The following is a 20074-nucleotide window of genomic DNA, read 5'->3' as shown; positions in this document are numbered from 1 at the left end:
CTATGGAAAGCAAGTCAGGTCAACGGCCCAGCCATAGCTGCTCTGCCAAGCATTTACAGCCTTTCATTCAACAATATGCTTAGCATCACCAGCACAAAATCAATATTTCCTTGTGAGGGCTAGTTTAGAGAAACTCAACAATGACTTTGGCAGAAGTCACTCCCAAGACATGGGGCAGCATGTCTATCAAAGGGAGTGCACATTGCCCTTTCATCTGCTGGAACATGCTTGTTAACTCCTCTTCTGCTCAAGTCTTCTTACCTTCCAGAGATCTGATGCAGTCAGCCCACAGGGAGCAAAGACATTTGATCCAAATGAGGTCGTTGTCCTCCCTTAGGGCTTCAGCTGCAACAGCTTTTAGGTCTGTATCCAAAGGGCAACCTTTTCACTAGGTGCAAAACAAATAACAGAGGTGTAGAAGCAAGGTTGTGGTTTTCCCTCAGTGCTTTCTCTGAACCCACCCAGTGTGCTGCCTGTAGGCTCTGCTGACTCTCACATCTATCACATACAACAAGAACCCAAGCTCATATGGTGAATAGTGGGTAGCAGTGCCTCATAGTAGGGTGTGAGCTGTCAGTTGACTCTGAGAAGCTATCACTAGCCTGACTGCTCCTTCCAGAGGCATAGTTGCATTGAACTAGAGGTGGCTTTGAGCAAGAGGTGCTGCCTTCCAAACACAAGCAGCACCTTCTATCTGTCCTGCTCTTTACCCTGAGGAGCTGGTGCAGTCTTACTCTAGGGCTTTTCATCCAGGATGAGTCTGCTCGCTGTCTTCTAATCTCGGCTCAGGGCTTGTTACTTATCTGATAGGAATGTGAGAATAGAGAGGATCCCTTTGGTCAACATACGTAGTCTCCTACCTTACGATATGTGACCACTTACTTTCACATCAAGTCTTCGCAAGGTCTTTACATCATATTCCATCTGACTTCTAGTGGTTCTCCTTCACTACCTCCTGTACTTCTGTGACTGTTTGTTACAGTCCATTGTTCTGCACAAAGTCTTTAGACCTCCCCAGAAGCCCTGGGCAGATTGGTCATTTGTGGGCCTCTCCTTCCTGCTTCAGATGGTATTTGCTTTCACACTAAGAGGAGAAAAAAACTCTAGAATTGTGGCATGCCTTTGTTCCATCATAAGGGGATGGAAGATGCTGTAAAACTTGACTAGAGCAGATCAGGGAACACGATGCACCCTTCCTCCTAGGTAGGCGGGAGAGCATTTGCAATAGCACATACACTGGCCCAAGAGCTTCCCTGGCTGCAGGTGAATGGAAGGCATCCTCATTATAATACAAGTCCAGGTCAACCAAAGCAGAGATACAGAGGCAACTTCCTTCCTGCGCCAGACAAGGGGAAGTTTCCCAGGAAGGCCTTCACACCCATTAACAAAATCATTCCTATTCTTTTTTCCTTGATAATCCCAGCCTGCTCATCTTTTTTTCTCCAACAGCTTTTACATCCAGCCTTTCTTTTGAAGGCTGATATTTTTCTGAGCAGCATGGTTTCTTCCTGATTGCCTTTGCACTGAAACCAAGATGAGAAGAGGGAGGAAGAAAAATATGACACATTCAAGTGATAGAGAGATTACACATTCATCACAGCTAACGGGGACCCTTATGGCACCCTAACAGGATGCTGCCCCACTGTCCATTTGCACAGCTGGATCTACTGGAGTTTCCTCCCTACTTTTTTGATGGTACCACTCCAGGAGAAGTGGCCGATTTGATTGGTGAGAGAACACGAGGGGTGTCAAAGAAGGTGCTCACAGACATTTCTTGGCTGCCTCAAGAAAATAAAGGCCATCACTGAGCCTGTCAAAATGATTAATCGTTTACAGGGAATGAGGGGGAGGAGGGAGAGGAAAGGAGAAGGAAGGCAAGGAAGGAGGAGAGAGACAGATGGGATGGAGAAAGCTATGAGTGAACAGCAAAAGCAGGAGTCACATGTCTGCCCCTGCGCTGGGGAGGAGGTAGAAGCAAGGGCTTCAGGCTGTGTTTAGAGTCAACTGATCGCAGACAAACTGGTCCTTCAGAGCCCACTACTCTGCCTGGACACTCCCACCTCTGCTCACTCTGCAGACTTGCACCACCCCGAACGTAGCTGCAAAGCCTTAAGAGCTGTCCTTCCAGAGCAGGCTCAGACCTGACAGATAGATTGACCCAACACTGCAACTCCCCAGCTCCACAAAACTCACATATGTTAGCTCAGATGAGGCAATGAGCTCCTGATATGCCAAGGAAGGCCTTACTGACCCTACACTCTCCAGCTCCATAGCTGACAGGGGCTGGCATTTGACCTGAACACCCATCAGCAACACTAGTTTTTGCTGCCTGCCTGCAAAGTCGCTGCCTGACACACTCACACTCCCTGAGCAATGAGACCATTGATTCTCTCAGCTGTTTTAGTGATGAGTGTGGATGAAAAGCCCGGGTAGATCCTGTCCTGAGACCTGTTGTTTTCCCCATCATTTTGAGATCATCTGGTGAACACCACAAGCCACTGGGAAAATCCAGGCTATCATTTCTTTGAAATTGTAGCCAGTTGGGAATGAAGTGAAATAGTTTCAATTCTCCCCTTTTGAGATATCTTCTTTGATCTCCAGTCACAGAAAGAATAATCACCCTGACAGAGACCTCTGCCTCAAGTGAATGGCCCAGCCTTGCAAAGCAAAAATTTGTCACTGAACTCGATGAATCCAGTAAGCTCCAGTCTTGAGGTGATACACTCAGCAACCTTGTACATTCCACAGTCTGCCAGCCTCTCTCCCAAGTTATATCTGTTGATCTAATCAGAGACAGCGCCTCTTCCTGCAAACACCAAGATGTTTAGCATGACAAGACTTGGAAATACATATACAACATGTCAATTAATTTAGAGAACTGAGAATGTTACCTATGGCCCTGCACTGCAATAATACTAAATTCAGCTCACATGAACCCTACTGCAATATGCCTAAAGCTCCCAACATCTGCCATAACCCCATGACGCCTTCTTCTCCTTTGAGCTAGCCACTCTCTCCTAAATACCCTTCCTGTGCTTAACCTTCACCCTACTGTTTGCCCATGCAACCAGGACTGCGTGTGTGTACATATATGAAGCTGCTGCCTTCTCCAGCTGATGAATACAAATTTGTCCTTGCAATTGCACTCAGTGAAACTACTTAGTCTCCTACACCCAAGCTGTAGTTATTACCATGCCCGTACAAGATGCATACATTTAAGGTGATTGTCTCTGTGTGACAGAGCTTTGGTTGGGACAGGGAAATGGTTGGAGCAACTGTGGGAGAGCTTACTTATAGACTAATCACATGAAGAAAAAATTGTTTGTTTTGAGAATGCTAAAATACTTAACCTGTTTTCCCCTTTTCTCCATATAAATGTTTCCCAATGAATAGGAAATTTCAAACAGAGTTAAGCTATTGCAATTAAGTTGATGGAACAGTCTGGACTATAAATCTGAAAGCAAACCTGTGGAATGTTGCTCTGTATCTCGCTGGCCACTGGCTTACTGACCAAGTTGAGCATTAGGTAAACCGGTATAAACTGATGACATCCTGCTCATAAAATCCAGCCTGCTAAAAATAGTCAGAAGAGTACAGCTGTAACTCTGCATGACAAGGACAGGTTCAGTGAAGAGCTCCAAGCTGGAAGGAGCTTCAGGATTGCTTTTACTGCAGTATAGACACCATACTCAAATCTACTACTGCTGCATCAATTTTAACACAGGACCTTTGTGATCAATGGAATTGTGACTTGTAGCTTAAAACAGTCCCTAGCTGGGTTGTATGATCCTTGTTACATTAGGTGCTCTTTAAAAAAAAGGTTAACCCACAGCCTTGTTCTCAAGCATGATTTCATGCTGGATCAAAAATACAGTCAATGGTTAAGCAGTGAAAAAGTAGCATGGAAGGCTGAGAGTCAAAGCTTGAGCAGCCTACTTAGGGGCACACTATTATGCCATAAGATAATGTGTAAGGAATACTCTTTCCAACTTTATTGCTCTGACTGGTTTAATAACCTCTCAGCAGATGCTGAGAAGCATAACTTTACGTTCAGTAAACAAAGAGCATTACAGACTGGGCACATACGGAGGTCTACAGGCCATTCCTGTGAAAGAATGGGGTTTTACAAAGGTGTCATATCCCTGTAGATCCACTCAGCAAGGGCACTGCACCTCACCTATTCCATTAGCTACCCCTTGTATAGATAAATTTAAACCCTCACCTGGGGGGTGGGATCTGCCAACCAGTAGTAGATAGATGCTGTTCTGGCCACTATACCTCTGTTGGTGTTTCCTTGCAGCAGCAGTTGCACAGGACGCTTTTGAAGATGAGAGCTGTAGAAACGTGTATTACTTGTTTTTCCATGTGTAGTGATAATTTGATCAAACCCCACAAAAATACAAACAAATGCATGTGCTGACTGTGTGTGCTTGGATGATCAGCTAAGGCAGCAAATGACAAACAGAGAAATCACAACTGCCTTCTTTTAACTACCTGCCACATAGCCCAGCAGGTTCCTCCTGGCTCTTGTAAGAAATGAGATTAGCAGAAGAGCTGGAACTTCTCGTGTTGCCCATTCTAATGTTTCCACGTGCCACTCAAGGCCCATTCCAGCTCTGCTTTACTGCAAAGTAGCATACAACGCTGAAGGAAAGGAGACTCAGCAAAAGTTTAACAAGTTGATTTGGTGGTTCTACTGGCAATTTGAGGCCAGGTGCTGAGAAGCAAGCAGAAGGTGTTGATGGCACAAGGAGAGGGCACCAAAATATGAGCTCTCCCTTACTAAGCAGATACTAGAGACTTACTGGGCAGCACAAGGGTTTTGCCCTGCTGCCAGCTGAGCCCCTTGCTGCCACTCCATACCTAGGCCAGGGGGCTCTGTAGAGCAGCAGTAGCACTCAGTTATACATCTCATGGACTTCATGTGGCTCCTGTGGCTGCCTCCATTGTTTGAGGGATATTCTCCCCCCCTTTCCTCTTTCTAACAAAGATTCTGATTAATGATCGCTCATTCCTAATTGTCAAATTTCTTTTCCTTCATCCTGTGTCTAATCACCAGTGACAGAAGCCATTACGCAAATGAGAGCAGACGACTTCCCACAACTGTTCTCTTTGGTAAAAGCCTTGTAATTTAAAGCTCTGATTTGTAGAGGAAAGCTGCGTTTCCCCAAGGCGTCCAGGCATCTGTTCCACTTACACTCCAAGAGGCTCTACTTCCGCTCCCTCCCCCCACAATTAGTCCTCTGCTTGCAACAAATATTTGACTTTGCAAGGCAGTAATTAGAACTTACTTTGCATGTGTTTGTCACAGTAATAGCATCTCTTTTACTTTCTTCGAACAAGAACTCCTATGCAGCTCCAAGACAGAAAATCACACCATGAAGATGGCAACTTCAGAACATCCTGGGACACTGACAGGAGATGTCATATCTCAGCTGGGATGAGAAGACCATAAAAGTAGCATAGTGCAAGGAAGCCTCTCAGGCACATGTGGTAGAAGGAAGGCTCAGAGAAAAGCCCTCTGAAAAAAGCTGTGTGTAAAGACAGTACTCCCTGCTGCAGCTGCTGCTATGCTTCCAGGGGAGGGACAGCAGCATGGCTTAACCATGCACGAACACTTACTGAGGCCCACCAAGAGACTGCCAAGGCTGGACTGCACTGTCCCCGTTCAGAGACTTCAGAGTTGGGAGCAGCTTGTCCACTGGCGAGAACTGCTGCAAAGAAAAGCAGCAGCTGCCTTAGCCAGGACCTGCCCTTTCTCCCCCCCATCAAGAGCTGCTTTGAAGCTGAAGGTCTCACCCCTCATCCCCACCTGTGTTGGACTGCCCCTGCATCACAGCTCTGCCTGCACCTGATCTCATGCCTCCTCAGTTCTAACCCTGATCCTGGCCTGCTGCTTTCACCTTGCACCTGCTTTATCACTCCAAATTTCTTGAGTGATCACTGTGCTGAGGCTGACCTTGATCACTAAGCCTGAAACAGATCCTGACCCAGTAAGAAGTTCTGTGTTTATTAATCAGCTAGGTCACCACCCTGCCTGCCTGGTGGAGCAGCCTGCTATCACTCATCCCTGGACAGAGACCCTCCTCCAGGCACCCTGAATGCTAGAAGCCCCAGAGGTGTGAAAACAGCACATCAGGCTAAAACAACATGCTTTTCTAGTCTTACAGGAAAATTCCTGCAGACATGGCCTACAAGGATTAAGTATTACTCTTCTTCAGAAAAAAAAATATATATTTTTCAAGGAACAGGAGAATGGGAGAGCAAAAGAGAAGAAAAATATCACAAGACTTAAGGTAATAAAAACAAACAAGACTAAGAGTCTGACCTATTTTTCAAATGACACAGTTCTGATACCTCAATTTCCTCTACTTCTTTGCACAACCTGAGACATTTCTGAGCTTCGTGCTACCAGCAGTGCCTATTACTCAAGAGGCATGCACACAACAGAAAGACACCAGCATCAAACAAATGCAGACAACTACACCCAGTAGAACAGAAGTAACTGTGTATTCAAAGAGGTGATGATCCCAGCAGGCCCAGCAGGGAAGGGTGACTGCTCATGGCCAAAGAAAACATATCCACTAGTCTTTCCTACTCCCTCCACATTCAAACTGTCCCTTTAGGGCATGAGGAAAGAATGAAAGTTACAGTACCCTACGGTCAGACAGCTGTCTCTCTCTTACTACCCAACATCCCTATCCTCTGTTCAACTCCTCCCCAGTTTACCACACATCAGAAATTTGCTCTGACTTAGCCAAGGCTTTTTCACTGATGGTTAGATGCTAAGATTGCTGTGGTGTTATCACCACCAGAAAGAAATCCGTGTCTTCAGTTTATCGAGAGGACTCCACCACCTAAGGCTGTGTACCTCTACAAACAGGAAGCCTCTCACTAAGATTAACTTGACCAAAGTATGAATCACATAGAAGATCAAAGAGAGGACAAGACACACAAAGGAGAAGCAACTGACAGAGAATTCATTAGACTGATAGTGTACTTTGCTCCTTTGGTCCCATCAGTGACCAGAGCACAGCAATACCACTCAAGTCATCAGAAAGGGAAATTTGTTGCTTCCCCGACAATATTTGCTGCTGACAAGTGTTGGTCCTTGGAAGCAGTAAAACTGCTTCTGATAAATTCTTTGTGATACCAGGCAAAGCACTGTTAGGAACATCAATAATCATACACAGAAAAAGTTGACTCACCCAACTGGTGATAGGGCCTCTCCCTGCAGAACGCACCTTCTCAGGAAGTAGCCTTCATCCAAGAGATATTCACCTTGCAAAGGCTAGCCCTTAAATGAGCTCAGGGAGGGGCGGACCCAGCACCCACCCCTTCCAGTCAGGTGGGAGGCACAGGTGAATTGCTTGCACCTGTGCTTCCTAGGCCAGCCACCCCCTTCACCAGCTGCTCAATCATCAGTTCAGGCTGTGACTTAACTGTTTCCTTACAACAACCTTCAAGAATACCATCTTACACCCATCTTTCCTTTCAGGCTTATGGGATGAGCTTGGGGAAAATCATGAAGTCACACAAAAATGCAGTTGGTATTGCTGTTGTGAAGTTTCTGAGACCAGCAGACTTTGCCAGCTAAGAACAAAATGACATTATTAAACTGAAAAGTAACTCCACATACACATCCCTTTATACAGCTTTCATATACAGCCACTCATAAAATAGAAGCCACGCAGTTCTGTTGTTCAACATTGGTTGTATTTAAGAACTACACTTCAGAAGGTACCGTGTGTTTGTCACACCCCACCCCCTGCACACACACACACCCCTAGCAGAGAACACACACAGCTTCCCAATACCATGGCAAGGGGCATTGAAAGCACAAGGTGAAAACAGAAGGGGAGAGTCAGTCCATCAGTGCATTGTAAATGAGCTTTCACAAAGTCAAGTGCAGCAAAAACTGTTCAGACACCTAAAAAGTTAGACCTTTGGCAAATAAAAAGGATCCTCAAGTTCCGTAAGTACCATTCCCTCTCCACATGGGACATGAATTCCCACCCTAAGCTCCAAGAATTGATGGTGTCTAACAAGTAGTACTAGAGACTACTGCGCAATAAATAAAAAGCACAGAGATGGGATTTCATTTGAGCGTCTTTCAAGCGAGGGCAGAGACTGCAAGTGTGCCCAGGATTCCTGGGAAGGCCTTCCTTTGGGCCTGTCAGCAGCCTAGCCTTCTTCCCCACCTGCCTAAAGGCTGAGCATTGAGAAGCATCCAGGTGAGTGACCTTCGTTTGAATCTAACCACAGCTTGGCAGAGTCTGCAACAAGTAACACGGCAGTCAGACTATTCAGTGACATGCACATTTTCTAAACAAGGGCTCTGTAGCTGCCAATTACACTTCATTTGTTCTGACCTGCAAGCAACCATAAAACTAGCCCCCAGCACCTCCTGTTCAAGAAGTCCATCACCTTTGTGCAAGAGAAGCTCACAGCATATGGTGCATGAGCTGTCCCTGCAAAAGATGAGGCCTGAGGCCAACACCAGAGCACTTATTGAGCAGCATCTTCTCTACACTTACCAGAATCCTGTATCTATAAGACCTGAAGAAACGGGAAAGTAATGGGAAGTCTCAACAGAAAAAACAATCCCTCACTACTTTCGTTAATGAGATACAATAGCTTCTCCCATCGATACTCTTAGGATCCATTACAACTGCATTAGATATACAAGTCCTTGGCACCATCTCCAAACCAGGAACAGCGCTGCAGTGCACCCTGGGGAATAAAAAGCCAGCCTCCATACGAGCCTAAGGTTTTTAGTGGCAGAGGTGGAGGAAAGCAAAATGATTTTTTTAGGGTGACCACTGAGAACTCAACCAGAAGCTCCTCTTGTTCCTCTGCCCTGGACTTGTCACTTCTAGCCTGCCATGCCAACGCAAGAAGGATTAAGATAAACTTAATCACAATTAAACAGAAAGCCCTGACCTCTTTCAAGTGACTGTACAAGGAAGGGAACAACACACTGGCATGATTTAAACTGATGGACAGGAACCATACAATATCACACAAACGTGCACATGTGCACAGCCACACACACTTGAGTTCTTGCAGGTTTGGTAAAAAGGGCAAAACGTCTGAGGAGCTGGCATCCCTGATGGGGATGGAGGAGGCTCTGTACCTGTCTGACACTGTGTCTCTACAGTCTCTGTCAGCACTCCCACTGAATTTTTTTTTCAGATGTGGCTTTATCATTCAAGACTTGAAGATTGGCCTGACATTTATCCATCTCCCTTCATAACACTTCATCCCCTTTTAACACATTGCAGCTTAAGAGTGGGAGAGAAGTCTTCACTCCCCTAAGCTGCTGTCAGAATGGAGGTTTATCTAGACTCCTACAACAGACATTTGGAGAGCACAGGATTTGGTGCTCACGTACTTGATTAATTCACTTTTCTCTCTCTACCCTGTACAAAGTCTCAAGCACAGACGTCTTGAGTTGAAAACACTGAATCATTTGCCCAGTTGCTCATCTTACACAGGTCATTTCACTTTTTCACCTCCACTATACAAAAAGGTGCCAGAGTTGAGCATGGACAGGTCCTCTAATAACAAGAAACTGTGAAACCTGTCACTTCCCATTCCATATCCACTGCAGGCACCAACACATAAACCCAGCCAGGAGGCCCAAACCCCATGAGGCTGAGGAAACATGATCAATCCCAGTTCCCCTTCAAGCTCTTCTTCAAATGCCTGAAAATCCTGAAGCAACATCTGAATGCCAGAAGCCATGCTTCTTCTTGTGGTAAACAGAGTAGAGGAAGAAAAAAAGTTAGGGAGCATGAATCCAGCTTCCAGTAAGTGCAGACTCTTTCTTGGGAGGTTTGATTAGATGACAGTGGAGGATGATCGGGGTACTAATGGTTTTGCAGTTCCAGTAGCCCCCTTTATTGTAGTGGGGCAGGGATAGGGATGGGCCAGGACACCCATCAGTCTGTTAAGTGCTGCGTGCAATACTAGCTCTCAGTATCTTCCATTGCTTGTGAACAAAGCAGCTGCAACATCAGTCACCTGGGCAGCCAGGCATTAGTCATACCGTCCTTTAATCATCATATTCAACAAGGGACCCACCTGTTCAAAACAAAAACACATTGTTAGCCAAGATAGTTAAACAGAAGAGGCAACTGCACAGCCTGCTCATTCCACATCTAGACAGCTTAAGAGCCAAGTGCCCCAGGGAGAGGATGTCAGCACTGGGGCACCCTGAGTTCTCAGTCAATATTCAACTTCAGATGCTACCAAAACACTACATGCATAGTATTGGTTTGACATTTTTTCAATTCCCTGCATGGATTTATGATTTCTCAGAACATGCTATTAAAAGCAGCCAACCGTCATCACAGGTTGCTTTTTGCATGTTAGAGAAGGAACATTTTTACCCACTGAATCCACTCTGGTCATTGGGTTCACTTAGCAGGAAGGCTAGTACTGACAGTTTTTCAGCCAAGACCACTCCTATTTCTTAGCACTGCCTGATGGGAAGATCTTAAGCATGCTACAACAGCAAGATAATTGCAGGGGACAGGACTGACCTCACACTATTGAGCTAAAGAAGAGTTTCTGCACAGTGGTAAGGGATACAGACAATGAAAGCATTTCTATTCACATCCAGTATTTTCACTTTCAGATCAACATGAGATCTTCAAAAGCATAAATCAGTGCTCTAGTCTACCATTTTTTGAAATACCAATTAGTTAAAATTGGAAAAAAAGTGGAGATGACTGGGATTAAGGGAAAAGCACACAACTATGGAAGAGGTGTTTCCAATTTAAGAGATTTGGACTCGATAGGTAAAAATAAAACCATTTTTATTTATTTACAATACTGGATATTGTTGCTGCACAGAAGGCTTACGATAGCTTGGGAGCAACACTTTCTTGGTACTGCCCAAAGCCAAAGTACATCTTTCTCCATAAACAAGAACAGTTCTTCCATTGCCTGTAGTTTTCCTCTTCAGAATTACAATTTAAGGAGTTTGCATTTTTCCAGCCAAGGAGAATTCTGAAGACAGCACAAAGAACCAATCACAGCAAAAGAGTAAAGCTGTGTTCTCCTACCTGCGCTGTGACAACACCAGCAGAGCCAAATAGCTTGCACCTTGAGCTTTGCATTAACCTACAACCATTCCAACAGCAGTGACTATTTGGTTCTCATTTGTACCTCTTGTGGATTTCCTAAGGCTTCTCCCAACATCTTCTCAATGTTCCTCATTATCGCCACTTTCTGATGAGCCTTTAACGGATATTCAATTCTCTTTGGGGTCGGGGCACCCTGAAATACCAAAAGTACCTCACTGCATGCTTACTGAATTGGCAATGTATTCCATCTTCTCCCAGCCACTCAGCTCTTCACACACCACATGAAACACACAAAGTAGTTTTCAACATTAAAGCACACAGTTTGTTGCAAAGAAGTTCTCGCAATGACAGCATGTGCCAATACAGCTCTATTCAAAACAATCCTCTGGGACAGAGCTATCCAAGGTGTGTAGGAAGGTGCTTGTACTCACCTTGTACCAGAAGTTCACAGTGATGGTAATCCCGCCATTCAGGAGGGACTCGATGTGGTGCCACCTGCATGGAAAGATCAGAAAGATAAAAAAAAAAAAAAAAGAACTACTGAGAAGCTATTTCTACACCTCATAGGCAAATAGTTTGGCTGAATGAATTCAGACTGCACTAGACAAAATTGGCCCTATACCTCCAGCATGAAGAACTTAGAACTTCTGGAAAACTCATTTCTTAAATACAGGTCCTTTTCTTGCACATTAGTAAAGAATACACACAACAAGGTAGTATTAGGAAGAATTATCACACCCATCTTAAAGCAAGGAAGCAGGTTGGCCCAAGATATAACAGAAAGTGTCATACTTGCTGGAAGAGGCAAAGCAAAATTCTCCTAAGGGCAGCCCAAGATTTTAAAGAGAACTTTTTAACCTCTACTTGCCAGTCACTGCACAGTCCCACCATCTTTCTTACCAGTACATAGGTATGTACAGCACATCCCCAGGACCCACCACCGTCTCATAGCCAACCACACTCCGGAAATTTGGGAACTTCTCATAGTCGGGATTGTCAAAGTCCACCTAACACAACAAAACATTAAGAAACTCAGAAAAACTTCCTGCACTGAGTGCTCTCCTCATTTGGCCTCAAGTATGAAATTCCTCTCTATCTTTGCTTTCTTCACTTTTACATTCCCATTTCTGTCTTAACCCCATAGTAAGCTCCTGCATATCCTGAAAGTACCACCAACTCAGTAAGAGTCCTGAAATTCGTCTCCAAGCAAAGCTGTCTTTGACTAAATGATCTATGAATCAGAATAGAGGAAGGAGCTGCTGAAGACCAGCTGTGCTATCAGTTGGAGAAGTTAATAATCCTAGTGCTTGGAAGTCAGGAGTACACACAAACAGAAACACCTCCTGTCCTCCCATCTATGCTCAATGTATTCAGTAGTTAACAGATCTGAACACAGGTGCTGCAAAGCTCTGAATTGCTATGCAGCTTTCATTGTAATATAGTTTCTTCCCACATAGCATCTTCACAAATGCCCTTTTTTTTTTTCCCATGGAGCAGAAAACAGATCTGCAATTCTCACCTGGCTCTGTCTGTCGCACGGATGGTGCACAGGATAAGGGTAGAGGCATTCAAACTGATCAGGAGGGAAAAGGATACACCTCTTGTAACCCTTAATCTGAGCGAAAAAGTTCTGCTGCTCATCATAATGAGCTGGTGTCACATTCCCTACGTAGAGAGAAAAGATATTCAAGACACTTCTGTGCAGTTACGAGAGACTGAAGCAAGTTCTATTCCTTGCTTAAGACAGTAAATACTCTTCCACATATCAAGAAAACTAAGAAAGGAAAATAGCTCCAGGAATGTTACAATCTGATCATTTTATCAGTCCATCTTTACTGAACAGTTGCTACCCCACTTAAGAATTTCCATTCTGAATCCATATTCAGCAACTTATGCTCTGCAGGATTAGGATTTCCAGCTTGTCTCCATGAACAGCAGATGGCAAATGTTGATGGGAAGCTTTTTCATAAAACACTCTGTTTAGCTGAGAATTTTTTATAGTCAGTTCTACAACTTATTATTAATCTAGAGAAAAGGAGTCTAATAGTCCGATTTCGAAAAAAGTTCTAGTAATTTTACATGACAACAAGTAAACAAACCTCCTTGTCATTGGGGCTTCAAAATACAAGCACTCTTCTACTGTCTCAGGCACTGATTAAAGGTTATGAAGCTTGACCGTCGTTACTAGATCTTAAATTTAATCAAATCCTAAAATACAGTGAGTCATTTTGTACACTTCCGTTTTTTCCCTTTAGGGTAGGCATTGGTCACTCCTAATAGAAGTCCAGAAGGCTAACTTTGCTCATCTTACAAACTCTTAGACTCCAGGCATTTTAAGTCTATGGTATCCGAAGTATTCAAACAATAAACAGGCCTCAAAATATGATCAGTAATCACTGGAAACCCAGTATCAAATAGAGCCTTTCCACAAGCAGAAGATTACCTCCAGGCATTCACAGTAAGCAAGCTATTCCTTTTTTTTTTTTTTTTTTTTACTTTTTACATCCCAAGTTAAGTTGAAACAACAGTCCCATTCCAACTGAAAGCTTCCAACAGGACGCATGGGAAGAACACTTGGGAACTAGTTGAAAACCCATTTGAAAGACTTTCTGGAACTCAAATACAAAATTGCTGACCAAATCTTCTCCCTGAGTCATAGAAAGCTACTTACCTTCCATACCAATGAGCAGCAAATTAGAAGTCAGTTGACCCCAGCCACGTTTCCCCTGCTGCTTGTTAATCCAGTTCCAGTTGAAGCCAAGGAAATCCACCACAATCTTCCTCCCAACTGTGTCATTCAAAGTTTGCTGCAGGTATAGTCTGTATTTCCCCAAAGACAGGCAAGAAGCAAATATTAAGCTTTGTGATGAAGACAGAAATGCATCTCCACATCTCTTCAGAAAGACTTCAAAGACAAAGAAATATAACTTCCACAGATTTTGTTCTAACAGCACTATAAATGGCTGTGGAAGGGAACAGCTACAAAAAGTCCCCAGAATTTGCCAAATGTTTCCCTGGTACACAATGAAGCAGAACACAATTCTATATGAGCAATCACAGGGGGAAAATAGGAATTTTAGATCAAAAACACCACCTCAAGGGAGCAGGAGGAAGAATCCCTACATAGATCGGCTCACAAAAACACTCATGAATAATCCTCAGACAAATGTTACCACTATAAGTCATCTGCAATGCGCTATCCCACGTACTAGAAGTGTGTAAAGGCTCAGAAAAAGCAGCATGTTTCAGTATCAAGCTGCCTTAAAGCCACACTTATGTTTAGACACAGAGGATCAAAGGAATCAAACATGTGTATTAAGAATCTTGCTATTACTGACTGTAGTCTACAATGCCTGAAGAAAAATGTGTTTCTAAGCTTAAAGACTGCCTCCTCTCTTAGAGAAAGTATACCTAAAGCTGAGAAAGAAGGGAAAGCCACAGACAACTAGTGGACATGGACACACACAGCTGACTCAAATAAGACCTAGCTATGCATTCGTAAGTCCTTTTAGGTGGCTGGTGACAGACAAAATTAACCAAGAGGTTTTAGTGGCTAATGGGTACGTTCTATATAAAATACAGCTTCACTCAGTAACTTACAGATCTGTTGGTGGTGTAGGAAAAGAACAATTGCAAACACACAGCACACAGACAACTTTTCCTCATCTTTGTGAAAGTTAAGACAATTTACCTCAGTATTCTGTAAAAAGGTTCAGTGCTACAGCCTCTACCTTTTTATCGTTAAATAAGCTCTTCTACCAATACCATAGTTAGCCAAAATCAAGTGACATATAAGGCCTCCTCCGCCTAAACCCCACTACGGAGAAAGAAGAAAACAATTTGAACAGTTTCACAAACTAAGGGCGCTTACTTCTTTAGTAAGTTAACGCAGCTGTTGTCAAATGACAGTTATGTGGGAAAAGCCTATAAAAATGAAGTTAGAAAGGCTTTAATCATCAGCTCTCACTGAAACGTACCCTGTGGCGACCTGAAGAAATGGAGGAATTTCCACATATTGCTTACCTCTCAGCACTCCCTTTTTGTTGTATTTCTTGCAGTCTGTCCACAAACTCAGCAAACTTCATCTCTTCCCTGCTTGACTTGGGTTTGAAATTCTTAAAATTGGCCATCTTCTTCTCATCATAGTACAAAAATTTGTGTGTGCTGGCACTGTACACTGAGAAGTCCCCATTGCCAATGTTTTCCTGGAGGTAGTCCAGGTCCCATTTCAGGGCAGGATAAACCAGATTTGTATCCGTCAGCACCACTGGCTCCTGTAGAGAAACAGGAAGTTAATCGATACACGGAACTTTTAAACTTGAGAATTATCATGTTTGTTACTGCAACCCTACAAACTCTCTTTTAAAATAGATAACTAGAAAAGACACTTAGAGCAATTACACGCCTTGGCCTGAAGAGAAAAACGTGCAAAACATGATAGGAAGTCTTAAGAGAGCAGTGGCTGCTCCCACAGCCAGCTCCTAATAGCAACAGGACAGACTCCGCTATCTGGTTAGCTAATCTCTAACATAGGAGGTTAGACAAACAGAATCTGGGGACTGTTTTAGAGTTGCTTGGTTCTGTCACGTAGCAAGGAAACAGTAAATTCTGCCTCACTGTTTCCAGCTCTAACTACTAAGGGGTAAATGTTGGCAAAAAAAGTAATTCTAAATCCAGAAAAAAGAGACAGTGCTTATCTCTTTTCTTGGAGAATAACTATAAACTACAACCATCCAAAACCTGAGATTATACCCTCTTCTACCCTAAACACAGAACCACTACAAAAGCAAGGCAAAGTCTGTTACTAGTCTCCCTATGTATAAATACTAAGAGACCTAAACAAGAATGACACCTGCTGCAGTCTCAAACGTGCAGGTACAACATCCCTTCCTGCTGGATTGCTGATCCCACACCCGGCAATCTTACCAAACCCAGAGCCTGTCCTCCAGAACCAACAGAAGAAAAGCCACTGCAATGCAAACTTCGCATGTGCGGTCACACCCACTTCAACAACAACTGCGTGCACACAGTTTTACACAACACTTTCGCGATTTCCGCTCAAAAAACCGAAGTAAATTAAGCAAAAGCTCCCTGCACGTACTCAAGCCAACACTGCGGCACCAATGAGAAGCGTTCACTACAAATAACGGGACCAGGAACCCGGCGGGCAGCAGGCCCGCGCGGGATAGGGACAGGCAGGGCACGCAGAGCAAACAAGCGACAGTCCCGAGGAACGGACTCCGGAGGCAGAGCGGAAGATACCGGCGCCAGGAGAGCCCCACAGCCCGCAAGCCACCCCGCGGGCCCCGCTCTGCACGGCCGGAGGAGCAGGGCCGCCCGCTCCCCGCCGCACCTCGTTCTCGATGAGCTCCTCGGCACGGGGGTCGCTATGGCTGAGGCGCGGGATGGGCCGCGTCTCGAAGGAGTAGTGACGGAACTGGGAGTCGCTCCAGCCGGGCCCTACCGGGCCCTCCCGGCACCCCGTCGCCGAGGAGGAGGAGGAAGAGGCCGCCGCCATCACCGCCTCGGCCGGGGAACCCGGAACTGGAAAACCGGAAGCGGAAGTTTCCCTCCCACAGCAACGCCGGAAGCGAGGGGAGGGCACCATGGAGATGAGAGGAAGGCGCTGAGGCGAGCAGTGCCCCCGTGTGTAGTGGAGGCTCCGGCGGAGGACCGGCCCTTGCTCTCGCCTTTCCCTCTCGCTCCGTCTGTCCCTACCGGCCACCGTCGCCGGCGCCTGCGCGGCGGGGCGATGGCGGCGGCCGGGCGCGGCGGTGTCCTCTGGCGGCAGGCGGCGAGCCGGCTGTGGGCGGTGCGGGCCGTCGCGGCGGCGCCCCCAGGGGCGCGTGCGGGTAAGAAGCAGTCGGGAGCGGGGGACCGCGGCGGGGCGGGCGGTATCCTTGTGGTCCGCGGGCCTGGGGCGCCGGGCTGTGAGGGCACTGCGCCCTTCCCGGCCGGGCCCGCGCCCACCGCGCCCCTCCCCGCCAGCTTCGGGTCTGACCAAGGATCAGCTGCCCGGGCCCTACCCACGCACGGCGGAGGAGCGGGCGGCCGCCGCCAAGAAGTACAACATGCGGGTGGAGGACTACCAGCCCTACCCTGACGACGGCTTCGGGTGAGTTGGGGGCCCCGTGCCCCTGCAGCCGGGGTTGGGCTGAGGGCGATGGCCGCAACCCGCTGCAGGCCTCGCTGCTACGTTCCTCTAGGCGTGGGAGGCATCGCGTGGGTATTGCAGGGGTGGGTGTGTTGGCGCTGGTGTGTGTTTAAAAAGGTGTACATGCACATATATCTGTTTTCAGAGTTCTATGGTTTGTTATACCAAATGTGCCAAAGTTAACGCAGATTTCTGGAATGTGTGGGTTTTTGTGTGTTTCTTGCAGGTATGGTGATTATCCCATGCTCCCTAATAAGTCCATACATGAGCGAGACCCCTGGTACCAGTGGGACCAGCCAGATATGAGGCGCAACTGGGGAGAGCCGGTGAGAACGCCAGCAGCGGTGTTCAGGCATCAGTGCTGCTGTTACTGAATGCTGACTTGGGCATCTTCACAGTGCTTGCTTTGTAGTTCTGTGTTCAAACACATCCGCAAGCATAGGGATGTTATGCACAGCACAGGGACAGTCAATTAGAAGTAAAGACTGTGGTCATCAGACCAAGTAATTGTTTTGGAAGTGCTGAGGAACCTTAGCATCTCATTACATTTAAGAATAACTTTATGAGTTTAACTTTTTCTGTAGGAATGGGAAGGCTTTCTCCTTTCCCTTTGTCACGTTCAACTCTGCATCAGAACCTAGCTCAGGTTCATCTAGCTAGGAGGCCATCATTTGTGTGGAAGTCCTCCTAGTCTAATAAAACAGCTATTGCTCCAGGGATCTTTTGGAATAGAACAGAAATAAGGAGGCTTTCAGTGAACAAAGCATGCAAGATATACTTAAGAAAACTGCTCAAATAAAGCATCTACATCAACTTGCAGGATCTTAAGTTCCTCAAGCTCCTGGTCAGGAGTAGCTTTTCAGTTAGTATGTGGCCTTTCTGTGAAGGGCTGGAATCTAGCTGTGATTTTTGAGCTTGGTAATTGAGCTCTTTTTACTAGAAGCAGAGTTTATGTAAGCATGTGTATGTAATATATCGTAGTATAAACATGCAAGAGCATGCTAGCATATGTGTCACAGAGTAAAATTTAAGGTCTGTATTACAGTGTTTGCAGGAGCCGTTACTTAGAAAACCTTGTGATGATTCTGTATTTTTGTGCTGGTTGGCACATGAAGGCTTGTATAGGTACTGCTGCCATTAAGGTGGATAAAATTTTCACATGTAAGAACTGGCTCTTGCTACTACTTGAAGTAGCTTGCTACCGCTCTTACTCTTGTGGAGTAGGTGCTTTACCTGCTTTGAGGAACTACCACGACTTCTCAACCGTGCTGGGGAATAAATCTAAGGTGGAGCGATTATGTATATAAATAAACATTGCTCCTGACTTATAATTAAGCATGGTTGCCAGGTATGAACATAGGATGGAACTTGGAGCCTTGTTTTACCATAAACAATTACTGCCTCTGTGGCATTATCTCCTCTTGTGTGGTGGAGATCAAACGTAACTTCTGGCAGTTTAGTGATTGAGAATGTTGTTAATAGTTCTAGGTAAAAGCAGCTTGAGTACTGCTGGTAAATCTGTATCCTTTTTTGTTGCTGTTGTTCTTTAGATGCACTGGGACTTTGACATGTATATTCGGAACCGTGTTGATACATCCCCCACTCCAATTCCGTGGCATACTATGCGCAACCACTTCCTTATTTTTTTTGGTGCCATGCTGGTCATGTTTGCTCTTGGAGAGATCTATCCATCTTACAGGCCTGTGGTGAGTGATGCTCTTGAGTAGAGGGAGGAAAAGTAGCTGTGCTGCTTGTCGCTGCTGTTGGCCAAAAGAGTATTTTCTGCTGAAGTTGGGTGAGTGTGGATGTGAAACCCTGCTGGCAACAAGACACGCTTCATTCAACCAGAGTTACTCTGTTGGCTGGCTCGGTTCAGCTCACTGGATGTTTTGTAACGAGCAGTTCTCATTTTCAGGAAACTAATTTTTAATTCTCTTACAGGATCCTTCCTTTGGTCTAAACGTTCTCCTGCCTGTGTGCCCACGTGCATGAGAAATGCTTTTTTCCTCTTCTCTGGCCCTGTATTTTTCATTCTCAAATGATCTGCATCATTTTGAATACTTCTGATAAATGAGTCTGAACACACAAACAGTTCTTTCAATGTGTTAGCCTCATATTGTGAGATGAACTGTTGGTTGATTAAATTCCCTGTTAAAGGGCTTGGGTTTTTACAAAAAAAAAAAAAAAAACAACTGTGTAATGTCTGAATTTCCCAATTTTCATTGTATTCTGATATTTCTATGGAAGCAGTTGCATTAAGATTTAAGGTGTGGCTGGGGGGAAGTTAACAAGATGTTTTCTTCTTACCCCTTAAGTTCCTTGTTTGAATGTGGTGTATTTACTGCTGTTTTTGTCTTTGTAGGGACCGAAGCAGTATCCCTTCAATGACCTGTATCTGGAGAAAGGAGGAGACCCCAATAAAGAGCCACCAGCTGTGATTCACTACAAAATCTGAAAGCTGCTGGAAGTGCTTTTTCTCCCGCACCATCTCTGCTGGGGTTGACATCTTCTTTCGTTTTCACTGTGGCATAAGTTTGTGGCATATGTTTGTTCTCCAACACTGAACCACTAACGACGGTGAAATATATCAATGATACCTATTGTGCTGGTTGTCTTCTGTTGTTTTGAAAAGGTGAAGCAATGGCCAATGAAATTAAATGATACTTGCTATTTTTCTAGACAGGCTATGATGTGGGGCAAACTTCTTGCTTGTAAATATTTTTGCACAAAGTATATTTGCTAAACCTGCTGATGTAGGAGATATTGCCTGTTATTAAGTGGCTTATTGGAGGCGCTGCTTGGAATTGAACTAGAGCATATCACTTGA

The 20074-nt window shown here is 45.1% G+C and overlaps 2 protein-coding genes and 1 long non-coding RNA gene across 3 annotated transcripts in view; 1 reads left to right on the top strand and 2 right to left on the bottom strand.

Annotated features, from left to right (window-relative positions):
- LOC110399775 overlaps nucleotides 1-970 on the bottom strand; it is a 95728-nt gene extending 94758 nt beyond the window's left edge. Inside the window, exons 1-2 of the long non-coding RNA XR_002439399.1 lie at nucleotides 883-970; nucleotides 262-388 (exon numbers count right to left, since the gene is read on the bottom strand). This is a non-coding gene — a long non-coding RNA (uncharacterized LOC110399775). The remainder of the gene's footprint in view (nucleotides 1-261; nucleotides 389-882) is intronic.
- On the bottom strand, nucleotides 7698-16656 carry HIF1AN (hypoxia inducible factor 1 alpha subunit inhibitor). The gene is made up of 8 exons (XM_021399051.1): nucleotides 16447-16656; nucleotides 15117-15367; nucleotides 13765-13913; nucleotides 12613-12758; nucleotides 11994-12100; nucleotides 11525-11588; nucleotides 11176-11286; nucleotides 7698-10086 (listed from the first exon to the last, which is right to left on the bottom strand). Exons 1-8 carry the CDS (start codon nucleotides 16609-16611, stop codon nucleotides 10042-10044), a joined length of 1038 nt encoding a protein of 345 aa, XP_021254726.1. The 5' UTR covers nucleotides 16612-16656; the 3' UTR covers nucleotides 7698-10041.
- Nucleotides 16846-19702, top strand: NDUFB8 (NADH:ubiquinone oxidoreductase subunit B8). Its single transcript, XM_021398618.1, has 5 exons — nucleotides 16846-17023; nucleotides 17082-17208; nucleotides 17474-17573; nucleotides 18798-18953; nucleotides 19610-19702. The coding sequence occupies exons 1-5, from the start codon at nucleotides 16846-16848 to the stop codon at nucleotides 19700-19702; spliced, it is 654 nt and encodes a 217-aa protein (XP_021254293.1).

Source organism: Numida meleagris, chromosome 5 (assembly GCF_002078875.1).
Source record: "Numida meleagris isolate 19003 breed g44 Domestic line chromosome 5, NumMel1.0, whole genome shotgun sequence".
Lineage (NCBI taxonomy): Eukaryota > Metazoa > Chordata > Aves > Galliformes > Numididae > Numida > Numida meleagris.
This window is presented reverse-complemented; position numbering and strand designations above follow the sequence as displayed.